At 41.5% G+C, this 17,860-nt stretch overlaps 1 protein-coding gene across 1 annotated transcript; it reads right to left on the reverse strand.

Annotated features, from left to right (window-relative positions):
• Positions 1–4,388: 4,388 nt before the first annotated feature.
• Positions 4,389–17,613, reverse strand: LOC122562484 (immunoglobulin lambda-1 light chain-like). The gene is made up of 4 exons (XM_088000282.1): positions 17,541–17,613; positions 11,340–11,378; positions 10,830–11,174; positions 4,389–4,745 (listed from the first exon to the last, which is right to left on the reverse strand). The coding sequence occupies exons 1-4, from the start codon at positions 17,611–17,613 to the stop codon at positions 4,417–4,419; spliced, it is 786 nt and encodes a 261-aa protein (XP_087856408.1). The 3' UTR covers positions 4,389–4,416.
• Between the last annotated feature and the right edge of the window lie 247 nt (positions 17,614–17,860).

The raw sequence follows: 17,860 nt of genomic DNA on the forward strand, positions 1-17,860 counted from the left end.
TTTTCAAATGTATTGCAATCAGCTGGAAAAAAAAGATTATCACAGGCTAACACTGCTCATATTGCTCTTCTCGCTTTGAAATTTTACAATTCTTTAATAGGATGTGGATATCAATGGCAAGACCAGCCTTTGTTATCCACCGCTCCCCCCCCCCACCCCACCCCCCCCCCCCCCCCCGCCCCCAACATTGCCCTTGCGGTCAATGGCTGTTTTGGCCTTTCCAAAGTGCATTTAACAGTCAACCACATTGCTGTGGGCCTGGAATCATATGTTGGCTCAACCAGGTATGAACAGCAGATCTCCACCATTTGGAGATCTGCTGTTCATACCTGGTTGAGCCAACATCGATGTGTTTAGACAAGTATATTTGTCATAACACATCTGCACCACATATGGGACTTAAACCCAGACAAACGGACACTATAACTTCGCCACAAAACCATAACGTTCATGGGTGATGCTGCTTTATTTTTGGCAGTGCCTCAGTATGTTGGACCTTTGGCTTAGACTGACAATGAGCTTTGGCGTCCTCTGATGGTGCTAAACCAAACTTCATGAATAGAAGTATGTTCTAACATTACATCAGAAAATTATTTTTGCATTTGCTGAAATTTATTAATAATACTTATTCAGCTCTCTGGTGACTCCTCAGTATGCTTTGATTGTTCATTCCTTAATTACATTTACCAATCTAAACAGTAGAAACATTGATTTTGAGTAACAAATATATTACAGCAAATGCCCCTATAACAATAGATACTGAGTACTGAATGGGTTACAAATTGAGGAGATCAGATACTAGAAATGATTTGGAGATGCCGATGTTGGACTGGGGTGTACAAAGTTAAAAATCACACAACACCAGATTATACTCCAACAGGTTTTTTTTGGAAGCACTAGCTTTCTGAGCGCTGCTCCTTCATCAGGTCACAACCACCTGATGAAGGAGCAGCGCTCCGAAAGCTAGTACTTCCAAATAAACCTGTTGGACTTCTCACCAGGCACTAAAAAGACATGCTTTAGTGTAGAGGCTAAATCACTATGTCGAAGTAAGGATGTAACTGAATGCACTGTCGATACGTTTTGGAAATCTGTTTGAAGATCTTGAGTCTGTGTGATTTACATCTGAAATTCTGATGGCAATGTCTTGACAGCACGATATACAGCATGTATTTGGGAAGAAACATAATCAGCCTGAGTACCGAAAGTAAATTCCCTATGTTTTCTTCCAATTTCCCACGTGGACACAAGTGCAAGCTTAGCTCAAGAACAGCAGAGGCCCTGTCTCTGAAGTATCTGTAGATCTGTTGTGAAGCCATGGTGGAGTATCAGGAGAATTTGTATAAAACGCTACAGTCTCTCCATCTGATGTAGTGAGCAAAGTTCACCCTTCCCCTCTAAAGCTTCTACCAGTGACCATTGAATAGCAAAGTTGCAGAAAAAAGAACCACAGCATTTTTGACTTCTTGGTTGTGGATGATTTGTTGGGAGGGGATTCATCATCTGCAAGACCCTAGCCTTGTGGAGGTGCCTTTTTGGACGAGAGGAAGGAAGGGGATGCTTTGCAAAAATTCTGAAAGCTATGTCGTGGAGCCAACCCGACATATTGTCACCCCCAGCTGTATTTCTCCCCATAGGTGCGCTGAGTACACAAATGTCAATCCACCTGGCAGTGGTAGGATGCTAATTGAGGCACCGAGGAGTTAATTAAGCAGCATTTTCCTGTCAGCAGGGAGACCCGACTGCAATTATCTGGACCTATACAGGGTTATGTTAAAAGCAGGGGAAAGTTCTAAGGCAGCACATGAGAAGCAAATACAGTCATATGGAGGTATTATCCCCGCAGATTGATGCCTCAAGTGTTTTTATTTCTTGTCATGTTTTCATGTCTATGCCTCGGTGCTGCTGACAAAGTCAATATTTGTTGCCCATCTCTAATGGCCCATGAAGTGAAAGGCTTTCTGGGTCATTTCAGAGGTCAGTAAGAGTCAGTCGCTTCGCTGTTGTTCTGGAGTCACGAGCAGACCAAACCAGAGAAAGGATCCTTTTTTTTCTATAAGGGCTATTAGTAAACCAGAGGGATTTGAAAACATTTGGTAGCAGTTGTTCTGGTCACCATTACTGAGACTAGCTCCGTATTCTACATGGTGTAATTGAATTGAATTGAATTTCTCAAGCTGTCGCCTGCACTTGCCCATAACATTAATGTTGGAAGGCTAGTCCGGAAAAGTTAGCACGAGGCTGTTGAGTTGTCGTATAAACTGCTGGCCACACCCTCTTATTTTCACTCTCTGACTCCTTCTTCACTTTTTCTTATTTTGCTTTCCATTTATATTTTATCCGATCAGCTAGGCCAAAGTTCCTTATTGCCCCATCCAGGCGTTAAAATTGAGGCAGACTGCAGTTTCGAAGAGTGTGGTGCTGGAAAAGCACAGCCAGTCAGGCAGCATCCGAGATGCAGGAGAATCAACGTTTCGAGCATAAGCCGTTTATCAAGAATTCTGCTGAAAGGCTTATGCTCGAAATGTCGATTCTCCTGCTCCTCACATGCTGCCTACGCAGCTGTGCTTTTCCAGTGACTCCAGACCCACAGCAATGTGACTGACTTTTAACTAGCTAATTAAGGATGGGCAATAAATCCTGACCTAGCTAGTGATGCACACGTCCAATGACTAAAAAAAATTCCTGATCTTCCAGTGGCCTTCTGGATACAACACATGTTCATCACTGGAAATTTGATTTCAATTTGATATGTTCCGTTTAAAGTTTTGTTTTTGACACAATAACATGAAATGCCTCTTTCAAATGGGCCATTTGACTGGCAGCTTTTGTTGCACTTTCTTTTATATTTTTATATCATTTATCAACACAGAGATCACAAATGTTGACATTTCTGTCAGTGCAATCTAACCATGATTCTAAACAAGTTGAACAGAACCTCCTTGCAGTTGAATCTCATCCCTTTAAGAAAGCCTGTGTACGGGCTCTGCATTGGGTAAAATGTTACTTTATGTATTAATCAATACTGGTTTCAAAAAGAGGCAAGATCATGCCAGTGGGCCTGATAATGAACTGCTTGGGGTCAGCTGTGATGATTACTTACAGTGTGGAAATAAGCCTTTCGGCCCAACAAGTCCCCACCAACCTGCTGAAGCGCAACCTACCCAGACCTACCTAACAGCACGGGCAATTTAGCATAGACAATTCACCTAACCTGCACATTTTTGGACTGTGGGTGGAAACCGGAACACACCCACGCAGACACGGGAAGAACGTGCAAACTCCATGCAGTCAGTCGCCTGAGGTGGGAATTGAACCCGGGTCTCAGGACGCTACGAGGCAGCAGTGCTAACCCCTGTGCCACAATGCCGCCCATACATGATGTTGGTTTGCTGACACTGGTGGAAAATTCAACACACTTGGAAAACTCACTTGGTCTCTAACTAGAAACCGTGATGCATTTGAAAGATTTTTTTTTCTTCTCTGTCATTCTGTTTAATTAGCAAGGCAATCAAAAAGGAATTGCCATTTTGGGATTGGAGAGTGTAAAGAAATGACCAACTTTATATAGCGCAGTTCACAGCTTTGGATCGTGACCAGGTTTCACCGCCTATAAAATACTTTCTAACTGTGGTCTCAACTCCATATTGTCACCTACCGTTGATCTATCTTGTTCAGCCTTAAAGCATCCAGTGATCCAGCCCAACAGTGCTCTCTGGAGAAGGGAAATTCCAAAGGATCTGAGAGAAAAACAAGCCCTCATTTTCGGCTTAAGTAGATGACCTCTTATTTTTACACTCTGTCTCCTTCTTCAGGTCCACCTCAAAATAACATCTCACCACTTCTGTTAACTTTTCTTATTGTTTTGCCTGAACTCCTTCCTGACCGACTTTTAAAAAAATAATCTAGACGCCAATGTTTAAATATTTGAATATTTCTCTGTATTTTTCGCAACTGTTTAGCATACGGGTCCCCTCGCAGGAAGGGGAGAAGAATGCGCAGGAAAATATCACAAATCCAGCAGCTCTTGCAAATCCATAAGCTAATAATAAAGTATCAACTATTGGAGGTACACACACTGGAGTCAGTCGATGTCTGCCTGTCTGATCCCTTTCTGACTCTCCCTGTGAAATCCTTCTGGTGCATTTGCCCCTCATGTTGTGAGCTATACAACATTTTGCGTACTCAAGATATTTTGTTATTTAATCAGGTCGAATTGTAAGACATTGATACAGTGCACGGAAATTAAATGGCGTTATTTTGCTTAAAGATAGGAAGGTCAAAACCTTGAAGTAATCAACATTGTAAAATTGGATGGGATTCAAATTAAGAAACAAATTATGAAATGGAAAGTTATTTTTAACAGTAATACAGAAAATACAACATTTGTAACAATAAAGCATTTTAACATCTTCATCAAATGCAGCTTGATTTCCTGATGCTTTGCTCAAGTGTGGAGCTGAGGGTCTGGTGTTGCACTCCACAGGAGTAAAGCTCGTGTGAGGTCCATTCAGAAGCTGACAGAGTGAGGTAACTGCTTACACTGTATGTCTGGTCAGAGTCCTGTAGGGTTGAGCTCGTCTGGACGCCGGTCTGCCTGACTTTGCCGTCCACACTCCACACCAGCGTCACCGACTCCGGATAGAAATGACTGACCATACACACCAGCGTCACCTCGTTGGCTCCTGCAATTTGCTGTTCTGACGGGAGGAGGAGCAACACTGTGGGCTTGCTTGGCTGACGACCGAGAAGCAAAAGGCCAAACACTCCTTGTGAGTTCACTTACACATATGAATTATAAACTGTGTCAAACCCGTATTTAAACACCGAATATATCTGATCCTGAGCTGTAGAGACCTGCACTTGCCATGGGTTTATATTTCTGAGAAATTTTACTTGGATACATATATACTCATTAGTAAGTTCAACAAACATGTACAAACGAAGCGTTCTGTCACTCAGTCTTGCCGAAGAGTCTGAAAATTGCTGTTATTACGCAGACATATTTACAATGGGCTAAAAAAAGTATCTGATTATTTTGACGACTAGCTCTCAAAAATCGATGTACATATTGGCAAGGAGGAGTGGTTCTTTGTAAAATAGTACAGCATTTGACACTGGGGGGCTGCATTTTGAGAGCACTGCAGCATCAAATGCTGTGTTTCAGTAAGATGGTGGTCATGACATTCGACTAAGAGGTGAAAGGACCCCAGTTCAAAATCAGGCCAAAATCATCAATGCTACTCTTGTTTGGGGTTGCTGTCGTGCAGTGGCAGCATCCCTACCTTTTGAGGCTAGGGGTCCAGTTTTAAGTCCCATTCATTCGGGTAGTGTGTAATAAACAGACACTCTGCTTGCTGGCAATCAGGGAAATAAAAACTGGCACAAAGTCTTTTGTATTCACAAACACAGAACTTGCTCGGAAAACTCAGCAGATCTAGAAAAACTGAAGAAGGGTCACTGGAACTTTGAACATTCTTTCCAAAGACGCTCCACGTTCGCAGTCCCCAGTACTCACTAGCTAAACATTTCATGATGAACACCCTTAATGTATTTGCGTGGACAATTTCAAGCATAAAATACGTCTAAACTACAGGCATGTTATTTTAAACCCGACTGCTTTGTGACAGAATCGAAGAATGTGATGCTGGAAAAGCACAGCCGGCCAGGCACCACGAGAAGCAGGAGAATCGACGTTTCGAGCATAAGCTGTGCATCAGGAAAAAAACCCTCTTTGACTCTGATCTCCAGCATCTGCAGTCTTCACTTTCTGCCTTGTGACAGAGACTGGCTTCCATTTCAAATTGCGTAGCAATGTGTACAGACTTCCACGAACATCAAGCAAAGACAACTTTCTCCAAATTGTACATTTGACACACCCTTAGTCCGGCCCGTCTGAACTGATGTGAAACTAAAAAATTGTGACATTTATTTCAACTGCAATTTACATGATTTAATTCAAGTACTTCAAAAATGTACTTCCTGGTGATGTGCGCTGATATCTGAAACCATTAATCATTTTTGAAGAAAATTGAACCATTATGCTTCAGGACGTGATATAACCACAAGTGAACTTCCAATTACAGGAGACTTATGGATATTCAGACATGTCGGCAATTAAATAAGGTGAAGTATAGCAAGTTGCGTTAGAGCTCTGTGATGCAGTGTTCCGACCTCCTATCTATTTCAGGGGTGTATAAACACACTTCGAAACAAAAAGTATCTGCAACGATTACACCAATTCGATTTTTGAACCAATACCACCAAATATTATCAATATTGAATCGTCCTTCACGACGACTTCTAAATTGCGTTAGTTATATTTTATATTGATTGTCCCAGTATCACTCGGCTGAATTTTATTCACTCCTATGAAGACTACTGACCACTAGCAATGCCAAAACAAAGTTAGGCAGAATTATCTGGAGGGGATCATCAGTTGTGCATGGTTATTCCTTTCTCTGAGAGGCTCACGCGAAAATTACCGAACTCATTTACATAGATACGCCTGTGACTGTAACAGAACCATTTTCTAAATTATTTGTGTTAACTCTAAACAGAATATGGGTTTTCCATTATTAATATTCCCTAGCGCAAGGTCTTTGATCTGCAAATCCCAAGCTACATTTTCCAATTTATCGTTTCCTTACCAATAAAACACGTCACCGGGATCACTGTATCCAGCCCAATCGGCCAATTATTGTCGAATTCTACTGAGGGGCCCGATTTTCTGGAGATTAGCCAAATCCAAGATCCACATTTAGACCCAAATTACAGCGCGGGATCAGGAATGTCGCTGCGAGAGTTTATATTTCACCCGAATTCCCCGTTTGAAAGTCAGGATCTGCCTCCACCATAGCCTCAGGCAGTACATTCCCGATCCTGAACACACCGCGTCTAAAATGTTTCTCCTCGTGTCGCCTTTGGTTCTTTTGCGTTTCACTGTAAGTCTGTGTTGTTTGGTTTGCCACCATTCCAGCAACGGGAACGATGTCCCCCAGTGAACTCTGCCTAGACATTGCATGGTCCTGGACGTCCCTATCAAATCTTGTCAGCTCCTCATTTTCTTTCAGGAGAACACTCTGCTTCTATAATCAATCTGCATCACTGAAGCTCTGAACAGTGGAACCATTTTCATGCACGTTTTCTTTACACATCTCTAAAGCCCTCACAATCCCTGCCAACTTGATCCTAAAGCACCTGTTGTGGCCGATTTAGTGTGTTATGAAAGTTCATGAAAACTTCCTTGCTTTTGTAATCGTTCCTCCTATTTTTAAGCCCAGGATTCCGAAACTCTTTTTTTTTAAGTTAAAAAAGCTCAACCCGTCCTGTCTTTAAAGATCTCATCTTGTGCCCACAAATTCCCGTGCCTGTCTCTGTTCCTCTGTCCACTGTAGAATTCCATTCATTTTTCCCCCATTACCCTTCCTTACACCATGACCTCCGTGCAATGTCCTCGGCCTGTCATCACACTAGTCATTCTTGAAATTCAGTGTTATCTTCCGTCCAACTCACAGCACTCCCAAGTTTTTGCATCAGGCTAACGTTGCAATTGTGCACAGTATACCAAAGCCCACTTTATTCCTATAGATCAGTAAGCAGCAATCTCAGGGGGGCTGCACTACATACATTCCTATAGCCCAGAAAGTAACCCATTCACCGTGATTCAGTATTCTGTCTTTCAACCTGCTCGCTAGCGACGCTGTTCCTTTTCATCCATGGCTCCCTTGGACTGGCACTGTCGGTGTCTGATTTCTCCAGGTTAGGAAAAGACCCGCACATTTTTGCCTGGTAACAGCAACAATTTAATCCTGTTTCACGTTAGAAGATCCATGGGATATTATTTCCTTGAAATTAGAGCAAGACCAGTGTAGGGGCTGTTTCTGGGACACGTTCCTTGCCGGGATTCCTCTGGGGGCCTGAAGATAATCCAATTCTACCTGCCGATGTGGAACATGGTCATGAAATCACCCCGTGGTTTGGTGCAATTTACACGAATGGTCTGCAAATGGAAACAACGTTGACCCCCGTTTCTACATGGGTTAACTTCTTGGGTTTGAGCAGAGCTAGGCCAAAGGCAGATATTTTACTAGCCCATGGGGGTAGTGTTGGTGTGGGAGGGGTGCCATGGGATTCATGGAGTATAACGTGTTGGTTGAATCCCCCGATTGTTTCCTATCAACATTGGCTTTTCCAAGACGGATCTCCAGTTGTTAATGGTTACCCGCTCATGCAGTGGTGGGAAATGGAAGGTAGAATTAGCCTCCAGTCAGCATTGCCGTGCCATTTTTACTGGAGGTAAGCCCTCAGTCGATGTGCTTGCAGCAACTTTAGGCAGACTGTATGAAATTTTGTGGGGATCATCTCATGATATAGCTCTCTATTTGACTCTCTGCTCTCACCTCTGCTCCTGGAGGCTGCCCCTATCCCCCCCGCTCCTCACTGATGCCGACTCCATGGTAAATCCATGAGTGCTGGAGAGGAGGCGGCCGAAGCGCCGCTGCGCCTAACATTAAGCCAGCGAGTGCGCGACTCAAATAGGAGGGCTCGGGACCCGGAGGTATTCCCTTCATCTGCCTGTAAAAATAAACTAATTTCTCGTCTCTAGGTCATTGAATCATTCGGACGGACGTTTGGGGTACTTGAGGATTGGAAGAGGTTTGGAACACGACTGAAATATCAAGTTGCAGTTAAGTGAAACTCGCAGTTCCAACGTGAAAACGAGTTTCAATTTCCATCCATCACCATGTTTCAAGCTATTTGAATTTAAACCGCCATATCATTGATTATTGGAGAACATGGTAGGACTCCAAAACGAAGCTTCTTAATATTTTAAAAACGCCTGACTCATTAAATATATAACATACTAATCAACCTGGTATTTTTTTTTGAGGACGTAACTCTGAAGATGGACGAGGGAGATCCAGTAGATGTAGTGTACCTGGATTTTCAGAAAGCTTTTGATAAAGTCCCAAATAGGAGGTTAGTGAGCAAAATTAGGGCGCATGGTATTGGGGGCAAAGTACTAACTTGGACTGAAAGTTGGTTGGCTGATAGGAAACAAAGAGTAGTGATAAATGGCTCCATTTTGGATGGCAGGCAGTGACCAGTGAGGTACTGAAGGGATCACTGCTGGGACCGCAGCTTTATACAATATATGTTAATGATATAGAAGATGGTATTAGTAATAACATTAGCAAATTTGCTGATGATACTAAGCTGGGTGGCAGGGTGAAATGTGAAGAGGATGTTAGGAAGTTACAGGGTGACATGGACTGATTAGGTGAGTGGTCAGATGCATGGCAAATGCAGTTTAATGTGGATAAATGTATGGTTATCCACTTTGGTGGCAAGAATAGGAAGGCAGATTACTACCTAAATTGAATCAATTTAGGTAAAGGGGCAGTACAAAGAGATCTGGGTGTTCTTGTACACCAGTCAATGAAGGTAAGCATGCAGGTACAGCAGGTAGTGAAGAAGGCTAATAGCATGCTGGCCTCCATAACAAGAGGGATTGAGTATAGAAGCAAAGAGGTTCTTCTGCAGCTGTACAGGGCCCTGGTGAGACCACACCTGGAGTACTGTGTGCAGTTCTGGTCTCCAAATTTGAGGAAAGACATTCTGGCTATTGAGGGAGTGCAGCGTAGGTTCACGAGGTCAATTCCTGGAATGGCGGGACTACCTTATGCTGAAAGACTGGAGCGACTGGGCTTGTATACCCTTGAGTTTAGAAGACTGAGAGAGGATCTGATTGAGACATATAAGATTATTAAAGGATTGGACACTCTGGAGGCAGGAAACATGTTTCCGCTGATGGGTGAGTGCCGGACCAGAGGACACAGCTTAAATATACGGGGTAGACCATTTAGGACAGAGATGAGGAGAAACTTCTTCACCCAGAGAGTGGTGGCTGTGTGGAATGCTCTGCCCCAGAGGGCAGTGGAGGCCAAGTCTCTGGATTCATTTAAGAAAGAGTTGGATAGAGCTCTCAAGGATAGTGGAATCAAGGATTATGGAGACAAGGCAGGAACAGGATACTGAAATTTCAGCTACAGATCGACTTTTCCTTCTGTAATATCAGTGGCTCTTAAGATCAGTTCATCACAGTTTTAACCTGAGCGACAGCATGGGGCTATGGTGACAGATCCAAATGTAGTTTAGGATTACCTCATCATTTGCTGGTGGTAAATGATAGATCACCCCCGTCTCCCACACACACACTGTACATCTCATTCAGTACAAGCAATGTATTTGGTTCGTAAGAGTGCAGGTCAACCCATGATCACTGAATGTGTAGAAGGAGCAGTGATGGAAAGAGGGCAAATTCTCAGAACATTGCTCAGCATTGAGTCCCCCACTTTGACGCCGCTATGAGCGTCGGCCTTGATTGTGTGACAGGCTGGAGCTACCAAAGGGAACCAGGTAGACAGAGAATGCATTCAACATCGAGTTACTTCTATATAGTGTGTCAGTTAGTTCAGTTGCCTGGATGGCTGTTAAGCGGGGGTTCAATTTTTGGACCAGTTGAGGTTACCATGAAATGTCCAGCTTTTCAACCTCTCCCTCACCTGATGCCTCTCAGGTTAAACCAGCTCCACTTCTCTCTCTCTCTCTCTCTCTCGCTAATGTGTGAACCGTCCTCTGGGAACATTATTCTTTTCACATCGCATTATAATTTTAATTAAAAAAACGATTCTATAGTTTGTTGTAACAGCGGGCAAATCAGATTCAGTCTCAGGACCAATTTTATAGGAAATTGACAAAACAAACATTGCGTTTACATGCCGAATAGCAATTTGATTTAGAGGCGTATAGAATAAGTCACTTACTCAGAATATTCAGCTTGGTTCCGCTCCTGAAGTACCCGATGTAGCTTTCGTCATATGAGTAACAGTAATAATCGCCAGCGTCCTCCGGCTGCACGTTAGTGATGGTCAAATATCCCACGTTGGTTGATTCTTCTTCCAGGCCAGTAAATCTCTCCGAGAAACCCTCACCTCTGTCATCGGTCCCATACAGGATAAATCTTGGGGCTCTTTCACGTTTCTGGTGGTACCAAGAAATATAGCTTTCTGAAAGGTCGATTCCGTGGACTGTACAGGTCAGGCGAATAGTTTCTCCAGGTGTTGTGGACTCGAAAGCTGGTTGGACCAAGCGGACCTCCGCGCTCGTGTCTGTAAAACAGATAAACTATTTCATGATTAAAATCCACCGGTAAAACGAAAACCGTTCGACAACGTAACATTCAGATCATATCAGATTCTGGATTAGGCCTAGGCTTTATTTTAAAGAAAAATTCCTAACGCTAAAGAAATTACAAGTATTTCGATGACACTTACAAGTCAGACCAATTGTGAGCAAAAGCAGACGTGACGGTGCTGTTGAAGTATGAATATCCAACGTTTCGGATCAGTGAATGTAAACTTTTATATCAAAGGCTGGAACAACTTAAATATCACCGTCTTATTAAATATGCAAATATATTGTCGTCCCGAAAGCGTCGATTGGCCACCCGAGCAGTATCCAGGTTCTTGTAGCCAATTGTATCAGTCACAATGATTCCAAACAGCAAAGTCACACGATAGAATTCAGCTTGTCCACTCTCCCTCCTCCTCACTGAGACGTTCCTCTTTACATTATCTCTGTGACTTTAACAAAAATCCAAAGGCTAAAATATTTCCAAGCTAATATTTTGTAAAACCCCTAAAATTTAACAATTTTGTCATTAAAGCATTGAAATTGATTCCTAATTCAAAAATGAATGAATATATCAACGTTAGTACTGTTTACTTTGCACTTAAAATATGTAGTGGGCAATTTTTAATCGTGTGGAAAGTGCAAAGTACTGCAAATGTAATTTACTGGTAAATTTATATAATTCTAATCTTACTTTTCTTAAAATAATTAGTGCTTAATGGCGGATAAATTGAATTCACTCATCTGAAATATCCAAGATTAAAAACATTTAATTTGTTAACTCTCTCTATTTTTGCCCTTGCTGTCACAATTCTGCAATGCTCCTTTAATTCACAAATTTCCAGCAAAAAATTAATTGTAAAATTTCTGGGCTTTCAGGCATCGATATTGGTACAAAGGGTAACTCTTTCACGAATTGACCTCTCTTATATGTGTCAAAGGGTAACATTCACGAGTTATTGCTAAACAACACAGATATTTCGCCAAAGGAATGAAAGGGTACAGGTTTGATGCTGCCTGTAGGGCGCCATCGCGGAAATAGGGCCACAACAAATCCCGTTTATGACGAATTTCCAAATGTTGTAAATCGAATAGTAACAAAAGATCGGTCTTTTGAACTGAACAAATTGTTGTTCGAGTGATTCTGTGCGTAACGTCTTTAAGTCGTAGTTCTCGGAACTTCAGAATTGTGTGCATTTACGTTAGCATTGAATAAAGTTGGCTATTTGGAATTTAAAGCGGGTAAGAGAAATATTATTGTAAATCGTCGAGATTTGTGAGGGGTTCATATTTTGCTTGCAGTCCTCTGACTTAGATGCTGTCTTTGTCACCATTTTTAGAACGGGAAATCCCCGGACAGAAGCTGTTCAGAGATAAGCAATGCAGTCAGCCTTTGGTAAAGCACAAAATAAGCAAATGTCAACGATATATTTAGTGTTTCTATGTGTATACGCTGTTACACTGAAGTCGGATATTCTGCAAGTATAATACACGATAACCTACTTATCTAACAGTATCTTCTTGCAACTTTTATCGTGCAATAAATGACCTTCAGTCGTGAGATTTTTGTGTCATTTATTGTTGAAGTCAAAATTGCCCTCCTTTACATGTGTTTCAATATAGTGTAATGAGCTACAAAATAACGGGCTACATTTCAGTGGGATGTATCACTGCTTTGTTGATGTGTTTAGAACTTTTGCTGCATTGTTTGACTGGACAGAACTGATCAGACAAATGAACCGCCCAGATAAAAGCAAATAATCTCCCCACATTTCCACGCAGTTTGTATTAGAAGGAGGTCTGATCGAGGGCAAATAATTTTCGTGTTGGATGTGGCTCTACACACCGGGGTTAAACACTGTAACAAAAGCAAAGTATTGGAGATTCGAAATATGCTGGAGAAACTGAGCAGCTCTGGCGGCATCTATTGAGGAAACAACTGCTAACGCTGTCTCTTATTCAAAAGATTATATTTCTGAGTTCTGAAGAATCCAATTGGACTGGAAACATTATCCTTGTTTTTATGCATGGTGCTCCCTGAACTGCGGAGCTTCTCCAGCATTTTCTGTTCTTCTTTCTGCCAGAGGAGCTGTTTACAATGCAGACACTTCAACATCGCACACGAGCAACTGGCTAATTCTCAATTTCAGCAGCAGTTCGCATTCAGCAACACTGCTTTAACAATATGACAAAATGCGGTAGTTATAGCATATACTCTCGACCCTTAAGATTCTGACGGGTTGTTTTTCTTTAGTGGACTATTATTTCAGAATACTGAAGTTACTATATGGATGTGTCTTCCGCTCTATCTCCCTTCACTGCTTCATTTTACAAGGTGTGAGTCTCAATCTGCCTGAATGCAGCAATTATATTACCTTGATGCTTCTTTACTAGTTTGTCTTGTTTGGATTTGTAGGGCTGAACGGTTGAAAAGGGACTCTTGGAGAACTGCTTATTCATTGCCAAAGAAATCCAAATCGGAACGCCAATTGTCAATGTCAAATCCAGGAACAGAGGCGCCTCTGGACAAACTCCTTCAGCAAATGCGCTCTTGGTCTTCCCCTCTCTAAGGCGAACAAACCCGGTTTCTCAAATTTATCCAGGAATTGAAGTCTCTAATCACTAGGCCAATGCTCAAAACTCTTTTCTGAATCAGGTTGAGTGGGTCCACAACCACCCGGCAATGTGCGGCTCAGAACTGAACACAAAACGGCAGCTGAGGCCAGACAACGCTTTATGAAGTTACACCATAAATTCTTTAGTTTTATACTTTGAGACTCTTTATAGAGCCCAGGATCTGTGTCAGTTCTAACTGCTTTCTCAGTCGGCCCTACGACTTTCAATGATTTGTGCACCTCTGCTCCAGGGCCCCTAATGCTATAGAAATATATTTTACAGCCTTTTCATTACTTTCCTGCTTCACTTTTCTATGAAAATCTTCATCGCTCCACAAATGCTGCCAGACTTTCTGAGTTTTCTCAGCATTTTTTGTTTCGACCGACAGCATTAGTCTGAACCTCTGAATTATTCAGGAAGTCATGTTACCATTAGTCCCTGTCTCCACTAAACAAAATTCAATAAGTAGTCATTATCGTAATCACTATACTAATTCCTATTTTTTTCTGGACACGCATATTTACATTTTCATTCATTTTCTCATTATCTCTCCTTTCACAACTTACACCTGTCTTCGATTTTCTGCAAAGGTATGTAAGCAGTTTCAATATTTTCTACGTCTGCTCACTCCTCCAAGTTAACTATGATCAGTTTCTCTTCGAACTCCATTTTCATGTTGCTGTTTCAAAGATTTCCTCCATAAAGTTTCATGGTTTTCCCACCAAGATCAGTAAAGCCGAAGCAGGCCAAATAACCAATCACGTTAATTCTTATTTAAAAAGTAACCGGCCCACTACCAAGCCTCCAACTGAGTTTTCATTAATTCCAGAGGTGCGACCTTCATTAGGTAAAGGTTTGTTTCTGGTTCTTTTCCTGGACAACGTATATCCTTTCATTTCCCTTTGATTTATAATTATAGTTTCACTAAAGTCGACTGTGTTTTATTTCTTCGTGTTAGTTCCTTGTATAAATGTAATTACTGCCAATTACTGGAAATTGACTTATTTGTTGAAGTTTTCTATCGTGCATACATCAGGACAACTTTAAAGAATACCAGTTTATGGGAAGACCAGTATTTATAATGTATAAGAGGGGCGTACTGATTGACGGGCATGTGGAATCTGATCAGGAGAGAAGCTGCCAGAGGCAATGCACCAGATCATGGTGACTGGTAGTTAACTGCCAGAGCATTTTGTAATGTAATACCAAGTAGGTTGACTTTACTTGATTAAGACATCACCCTGAGAAATGAACAAGTGAATCACTGTCACCTATTCTGTTCAGCTGAAAAAGGAGCAATGCAGGTAAATGTTCTCTTTGCTGGCAAGCAACAGGGCGTCCTGTATTAAAATATGTAGCCTCTGGTACACGTAAGTGCCCCACATTTTGAGCTCAATCAATAATCCAAAATTGGTCGCTCTGCAATTCTTGACAAGCTTGGAAATATCTAGTAAATGTTGTCCAGTTGCACGATTAAATCCAATGTTAGATTGTGTGATGAAGGATATACAGGTATGGATTGATTGTGCATAATCAGTACCTTACATGCTGCAAACAGCCAAAAGGATCCATTGTTTCACATCACCCACCATTTGTTGGGATGCATGGGCAATATATCTGATATCTGGTAAAACAATTCTACAAAGTTTGTTTTTCTAGAAGTACACACGTTCTGTGTTACTACATGATTTAGAATTTTGTTTTTATTTTAGTAGCAAAGGGAATGAGTTTTCGAATGTCGGTTTAGGGGCAGTTTACTTTTCAGAAAGAAAAGGGGGATTTAATCTTTTTTGCACTTTACACTGAGTTTCCTTCACTAGGTAGTTGATTTATAGATTCTTAAGGGGGTTGACAGGGTGAATGTTGAAAGGATATTTCCTCACTTACGACAACTTTGAAATGGAGATATTGTTTCAAAAGAAAGAGATGTTAATTTAGGTCAGATTACAAGAGAAATTTCATTCCTCAGAGGGCTGAAAGTCTTTGGAACTTGTTGCTACAGAGAACTGGGGGTGCAGAGTCCTTATGGATGTATAACGCTGAGATAGATAAATCCTTGATCAATAGGGGAATCAAGTGTAATGGAGAAAACGAGGAAAGCGCATGTGAGAAAGTTTGGATTAGCCGTAATCCCATTGAATGGTGGAGCAGAGTGAAGAGACAGAACGGCCTACACCTATTTCTGTTTCTTCTGGACTCATCCTCTTTTTGAACAGTTTCAATTGTTTCATCTGTCAATATTCCAGAATTACTTTCTTGTTGTGATTCAACTGACTTTAAATGATTCCAGAATTATCATCACTGTGTCTTACTCTCATTTCGGCATATTGAGCACCTTTATTTTTTTCAGAAAAAAATTGCCTTGGCTTCAATCCTGGATTTCCCACATATCATTTTCAGTCTGCATCCTCATTTCTTATTCACCTTTTAACTAAAGGCATTTTTTTGTTTTTGCCTTTATGTAAAAGTTGACAGCACTACTGTCTCTTTGCTGGAACATTTGCTGAACTGGTCCCACGATAATTTCCTCCACATACATGATATCTCTTTTTAATCCAATATTAATTCAATTTTCACCATGAGGTGCAACGATCTCTCCTTCAAATATGATACCACGATACAATCCATACTCCATTAACTATCTGTGCAAATAAATTCACACTAACTTCTGACTTTTTTATTTCCTTCCTGACAAGTTTAAATGGAAATCTCTTGTCGCTGATATCTGAATAAGAAAAATGCTGTTTCTCAATTTATAATGTCAAAATATAACTCAAACTTTTGTAAAGCTCTTTGTTGCTTTGGTGATGACGCTCCAAATCTCCACTCCATTAACAATGAACTGACTTCAAAGAAAAAAGTAAAACGATATTTACAGATGATATCTATCGATTTCTATCATTAGAAATAGAACCAGAAGTAGGGCGTTCCATCCCTTGAGCCTGCTTTGCCATTCAGAAGGGTCATAGCTGATTTGACATTCAGCACATCCACTTCCCTGCATTCTCCCAGAACTTGTGATTCCCCTGCTCATCGACAATCTATCTATCTCAACCTTATATATAAAGACTCCCCCGCTTCCCACCCCTCCCCAAACAGGTCGCTGTAGCCAGCAGTTCCAAAGACTCACAACACTCATGTCATCTTAAAATGTCTCCCCTTTATTCTAAGATTATGTCCTTTGGTCCTACACTGTCCCATAACGGGAAGCATCTACTCAGCATTTACCCCATCAAGGCGCTTAAGAATCCACCCAGAGAGTTGCTCATAAGACAATTCCCCCATACTGGGAATCTTCCTAGTCAGTTAAACAGAAATTAATGGAGAAACTCAGAATGCAGCATCTGTGGGGGAGAAAATAGAGTTATTGTTTTGGATCCAGTGACATTTCTTTGTTGCTGTGGTTCTGTTCGCCGAGCTGGAAGTTTTTGTTGCAAACGTTTCGTCCCTGGCTAGGCGACATCATCAGTGCTTGGGAGCCTCCTGCGAAGCGCTTCTTTGATGTTTCCTCCGGTGTTTATAGTTTATATGACCACTATAAACACCGGAGGAAACATCAAAGAAGCGCTTCGCAGGAGGCTCCCAAGCACTGATGATGTCGCCTAGCCAGGGGACGAAACGTTTGCAACAAAAACTTCCAGCTCGGCGAACAGAACCACAGCAACGAGCACCCGAGCTACAAATCTTCGCACAAACTTTGAACATTTCTTTGTCCCAATGAACCTTACCTGAATTGACATCCTTCCTGAAATAACGGATACAAAGCTGCTCATTGTACTCCAACTGTGGTTTCACTATCATCTCGTAAAGCCGCAGTAAGATTTCCTGACACTTTTATTCCAAACTCTTTGAAATAAGGGCCAGTAATCCATTAGCTTTCCTGATTACCTGATGTACCTGTGTATACGTCTTCTGTGATATGTGTATAACTACGTCCAAGTTCCTTGTGTTGCAGCTTTCTGCAGTTCTCCATTTAAGTAATGCTATGTTCTTTGGCTTTCCCTTCAAAATGAACAATTTTACATTTTCCCACATTATACTTCATTTG

The sequence above is a fragment of the Chiloscyllium plagiosum genome, unplaced genomic scaffold (assembly GCF_037043375.1).
Source record: "Chiloscyllium plagiosum isolate Xiang-an unplaced genomic scaffold, Cpla_swu_hap1 HiC_scaffold_24, whole genome shotgun sequence".
Taxonomy (NCBI): domain Eukaryota; kingdom Metazoa; phylum Chordata; class Chondrichthyes; order Orectolobiformes; family Hemiscylliidae; genus Chiloscyllium; species Chiloscyllium plagiosum.